General features: G+C 49.2%; 1 protein-coding gene across 1 annotated transcript; it reads right to left on the bottom strand.

Annotated features, from left to right (window-relative positions):
- Positions 1430 to 4061, bottom strand: LOC100737881 (PRAME family member 12). Its single transcript, XM_005665016.2, has 3 exons — positions 3775 to 4061; positions 2791 to 3363; positions 1430 to 2003 (listed from the first exon to the last, which is right to left on the bottom strand). Exons 1-3 carry the CDS (start codon positions 4059 to 4061, stop codon positions 1430 to 1432), a joined length of 1434 nt encoding a protein of 477 aa, XP_005665073.2.

Below are 5481 nucleotides of genomic sequence, written 5' to 3'. Positions count from 1 at the left end.
TCATGGATACTAGTCAGATTCATTTTCGCTGCACCACAACAGGAATTCCTATATACATATTGCCAAACTTATGGCATATGGAAGTTCCTGGAGCTAGGGGTCAAAGCGGAGCTGCAGCTGCCAGCCTACATCACAGCAATGCCACAGCAATGCCGGATCTGAGCAGCATCTGCAACCTATGCTGCAGCTTGCAGCAGCAGCAGACCCTTAACACACTGAATAAGGCCACGGGTAGAACCTGCATCCTCATGGATAGTACTCGGGTTCTTGACCTGCTGAGTCACAACAGGAGCTCCAGATATAATTTTTAAGTGTGGTATAGTAATATTAAAACCATGTTAAATACCTGTACTACTTTGGGATTTTGCGATGGAATTTGGGTGTCTTTACTGGCCACAACAAGGTTAACTCAAGATGGACAATTGTCAACCCATCATAGGCAAGAGGTAGTAAGAACCAGAATATGAAGTTTATCTAGACTGTGGACAACACCTTCCAGAACTGGGGGCCTTGTCTTGTGCTCTGAAGTTCTTTGCTAAACATACAAAGGCCAGAAACATACAAAGGCCAGAAACAGTAATGGAGTCACCAGGACAATCATGAGGAACGCTCAGGACCAAGGTCATGGCCCGAGCCAGCAGTGAGGGCCCTACCAAGGCTTCTCACGCCAGTAGCTCATTGGCCACAGAGGATGGTCCCCTATGTGTGTGATAATCCAATGACCAACCACAGAAAAAAGGAAGGAGGTAAGAGATGCCCCAGAAACATTAGAGAACTTGCAGAAATGGGCAGATTGCAGGCCATAGACGATGTAGTGTCCTTTTGTTTTTTATTATTACTTTTTTTGATGTCAGCAACTGTAAACACTGAAGTATAAACTGAGAAAACAGAATCATACATCACAGAAGGCAGCAGGTATTTTACACGGAGGGTCTCTTTATTTCTCACCATTACGTTACAAACACCCACCCAGTGATAACTGAAACATGGATCGCAAGCCCATATCCACGTCCATAACATAGGCTATTTCTTTTTTTTTTTTTAATTTTTAAAATTTTTTTGTCTTTTTGCAATTTCTTGGGCTGCTCCTGTGGCATATGGAGGTTCCCAGACTAGGGGTCTAATTGGACCCCTAGCCGCCGGCCTACACCAGAGCCACAGCAACGTTTTTTTTTTTTTTTTGGTTTTTTTTTGGGTTTTTTTTGTTTGTTTGTTTTGTTTTTTTTCATAGGCTATTTCTGACTCTGTAAACACACATCCCTGAAAGTCCCATCATATCCCAGGGTCAACTGTTCCCCCTGCAATATTGAATGGCCTTCCTTTTTCCCATTCACATGGAGCATCAGTCTGTTTCCCCTTCAAGATGGACCGATGTCCTTGATGTCAGATTCCCAGCACCCAGAAGAAAGCATTTGATAGCAGCAATCACCTAGGCATGGGTATCAGGGCAGTACACGATGGGCTCCAAGTGATCACATATGTCATCGCCACAGTGGGGACAGGGGCTGGGGCTGATCCGAATGGTCCTGGTACGTCCTAGGTCTTTCAGAATCTCCAGCACTTCAGCCTGGATCTCCTTAAGTCTCCCTTCAAGGGGAACTCCCTGAGGGCTGTAACTCTCCTGAGGGGCGGGATACCACTCATGACTTAAATTGGGCAGCCGTGCCACATGTCGCAATATCTTCTCCATGTTGGCCATGGAGAGAAAGTTCCCACGTAGGCTGAAGTACCTGAGCTGGGAGCAGTGGCACAGAGCTGGCAGGATGGCCTCAAACTGGGAGTCCGTGATCCCACACAGATCTAAGTCCAGTTCCTGCAGGGTGGCTGCAACTTTCTCCAGCAGAACTTGGAGGAGCTCAGGGCTAAACTTGGCCAGCATGACACCACTCAGATCCAAGCCTTTTAGCTGCCTGATGTTTGAGCTCTGGGACAGATGGGTCATGTCTGATTCCGTAAGCAGGGTGTAGGTGATCGAGAGGTTGTCCAAGGGGTGATCCAGGCACCTGGGGACAAACCAAGCCATTAGTTCCTAGATAGCAGAGTGCCGGGTTACCTCCAGGCAAGAGACAAGCATTTCCCCAAGCTGAGGTTGTTCCGACCACCTGATGAAGGTCAACACACACGATGCCCAATCTGATTTGAGGCTGAGTCCCATCCCATTCCCTGTGGGACTGGGTCATGCTCTCAGAGACTTGAAACTCTCTTTCCCCATCATCAAGCAGAGTACAACATCCTCCACTTGCTTGAGGATGAATGCAGATGTTGGCATGTCTGAAATCTGCTCAGAGGAGAGCCTCACACAAAACCTCAATCAAGTCTGGGCATCACCGAGTATTAATATTGGGAGATAAGACAAAATATGCTTTGGATTCAGGTTCCTTCCATTCACGCTTGGCCCCTAGATACACTGATCTCAGCCCAGGTGGGGCTCCTGAGTCACGTGCCTAAGGAACCCACCTGGACAAGATCCCACAGCAGCAGCTGGAGTTGCCAGTCTGCAGGGGCTCACGTACACCCCTGCATCACCTGCCAACCTTCTACCACTTGTTATTCTCCTGTTGGCCCCAGCTCCCTTACCATCCTCTCCAGGACCACGTATTTCTTATCCAGTGATTGTCCTATCTGGGGCAAAACATCAACTTTTACAGACAGGGAATTTGAGACACACTTGTTGTGGTCACAAACCTGGTGAGCAGAGAGATTCTTTTAGAAGTGCTCTAGTCTGAGGTGCATTCCCTCCTCAGTGGACAGTTTGTGATCACTGTTCCCTAGCCCCTGGTCCACTCTCACCTGAGCATCTGGTCCAGGCGGCCTTCGAGGAAGGAGGCACATTCCAGATGGAGATCCCGGAGGTGGTGCAGCCTGAGGAACTGAGAGAGAATTTGGACAACATGCTGCTGCTCATGCTCCTCAAGTGCAGACATGAAGATGAGGGACAGAAGCAGTTTCTGCACGTTGGTCATCTGGCCCAGGAGAGGAGCAAACCTGGCCAAGGTGGACAGCTTCCAGGTGCAATTCACTTGGACCTCTTGGATACAGTCCAGCTGCACCTGAGCCAGGACCTTCATAATATTTTCCATGGGCATGGCAGAGATGCTCAGCTTCCTGCAGCACAGGAGTATGGAATCTTTTCTCCTCTCCACCCATCTGCTGAGGTAGGTGAGGAAGGGATCCAGGGTCCTTCTCTTCAGGGAAAGATCTATGAGCACCTTCAAGGGAGCCAAGGACCGCTTTGTCCTTGACCTGTCCGCAGCCACTGGTGCCATCTGGGAGTCTGGGGACACCTGAGTGCTGGATCCAGACCACATGTTCCAGAAGCTCTGGCCAGTATCCCGTAAATCCAGCACTCGCAGTTTGCACCTCCTACGGGCAAAGAGGTGATAGGTGAGGATGCATTAAAATGTGACACAGAATGAGAAGGCAGCCTCAGAATTTGACACAGATGTGCCTGCCTGTGCTTTTACTTCACCTGACCCTTGCCCCCTTCCTCCCTCTTGCCTCACTCTCCTCCATTTCCATTTGCACCTCCATCCTTTCTGGGTCTCAGTTTTTAATACCTTGAGCTTCACTGGGGCATGTTCTTTCAGGCCCCCGTGCATCTCAGGCACTCCTCCTCTTCCAGAAGGTATTTCCCACCGTGAGCCAAGGCCTCTGAGTTTCTTCACTGGCCTCGTCAGAACCCTCTGGTCCATCCCTTGTCCATCCACTTTCCCTCAACACAATTATCTCCTCGAGGATGCCCAAACCCCAGCAGGCTCCCCGGACCAGACTCACCTGGGGCGAACTTTCTGGGCAAGTAGGAGGTCAATGCCCTCCAGCACTGCCTGTAAGGGCCCCATATAAGGCATGTCTATCAGGCCCCCCAGAGGCAGGCGGACAAAGGGCCAGACTTGCACCATGGCCTTCAGGGTCTCGATGTGTCTCCCATCAAAGGCCTCCATGAACAGTGGTGGGAAGAGCTCCGTGGGCAGATCCTCCAGAACAGAAATGGCCAAAGCCTCTTCCCTCAGCAGGCTGGTTCCTGCCAGGTCAAGGAGTTTCCGTGGGGTCTGGACACTCATCGTGATTCTGCTCCTAAAGGAATCCTCTGGAAGCTGCCAGGAAACAGGGCACTCATTTCAGGCCAATCATGAGCACAGGGTCTCCCCACCCTTCAGAGAACCTCCCCAAGGTCACTGCTTTTGCAGGTATGGAAATGCCCCATTTAGCTCAAATTCCACTCTGAGGTTGGTGGGCACAGACCTATAATTCCCTATGAGATCCACAACGGCCTCTCACAAGCACCAGTGACAAAGAAAGGCCACCACTGGAGCATGTACTTCCATCTACTGCTTTGCCAAATTCATGTCACACTGGGACATGGGTACTAAGGACCCAGGATTTCTTGGGGAAGATTTTCAGACCATCACTTAAAGCCCTACTGAAACTGTGGGAATTGGAGTGACCCGGGAACCAGCACAGCCTATATTGTCAGTTACTGCAGTTAATCTGGCTGGTAATGTTTAAGGGGATACTCCTAAAATGAATGCTATTTGTGCACAATTATTTTAGGTCCGTGCCTGTGGCATATGGAATTCCCACGCTAGGGGTCAAATCAGAGCTGCAGCTGCCAGCCCAAGCCAGAGCCACAGCAACTAGAGATATGAGCCTATGTCTGCAACCTATGCTGCAACTCTAGGCAACACCAGATCCCTAACCCACTGAGGGAGGCTAGGGATGGAACCCACATCCTCATGGATACTAGTTGGGCTCCTAACCTGCTGAGCTACAACGGGAACTCCCAGAGTTTTTTGTTTGTTTTTTCTGATCTGTGCCATATGGAAGTTCCTAAGCAAGGGGTCAAGTTGCAGCTGCAGCTACCAGCCTATACTGCCATAGCCACATCTCATCCAGGCGATATCTGCAATCTTTGCTGAAGCTGATGGCAATACCAGAGTCTTACTCCTGAGCACAGATCCAACCTGCATCCTCATAGACACTATACTGGGTTCTTAACCTGCTGAGTCACAATAGGAGCTCCAAAAATAAGTATTTTAAATATCAAGAAATTAAATTCCAGATAGATGTTTTTCATTAAGAATATTTGCTTGGGGAGTTCCCATCGTGGCTCAGTGGTTAACGAATTCAACTAGGAACCATGAGGTTGGGGGTTCAATTCCTGGCCTTGCTCAGTGGGTTAAGGATCCGGCGTTGCCATGAGCTATGGTATAGGTCGCAGATGCGGTTCAGATCCCCCGTTGCTGTGGCTCTGGCATAGGCCGGTGGCTGCAGCTCCGATTGGACCCCTAGCCTGGGAACCTCCATATGCTGCAGGAGTGGCCCTAGAAAAAGGCAAAAAGACCGAAAAAAAAAAAAAAGAATATTTGCTTGGTTAAGACATTGAAAAATTATGTAAACGAAGCACAAATCAAAATGTCTGGGATTCAGGCAAACCTACACTTTGAGGCACAACCAAAATCTTAAATCTTGTCTGAAAACAAA

Source organism: Sus scrofa, chromosome 6, assembly GCF_000003025.6.
Source record: "Sus scrofa isolate TJ Tabasco breed Duroc chromosome 6, Sscrofa11.1, whole genome shotgun sequence".
Lineage (NCBI taxonomy): Eukaryota > Metazoa > Chordata > Mammalia > Artiodactyla > Suidae > Sus > Sus scrofa.
Note: the sequence above shows the minus strand (reverse complement) of the source record. Positions and strands in the feature narration are given on the sequence as shown.

Coding starts and splice junctions, on each gene's coding strand:
- LOC100737881 (XM_005665016.2), bottom strand. CDS start 4,061: ATGAGTGTCCAGACCCCACGGAAACTCCTTGACCTGGCAGGAACCAGC. Junction 3,364..3,774: donor GCCCAGAAAGTTCGCCCCAG/GTGAGTCTGGTC, acceptor CTTTGCCCGTAG/GAGGTGCAAACTGCGAGTGC. Junction 2,004..2,790: donor CGCCTGGACCAGATGCTCAG/GTGAGAGTGGAC, acceptor GTTTGTCCCCAG/GTGCCTGGATCACCCCTTGG.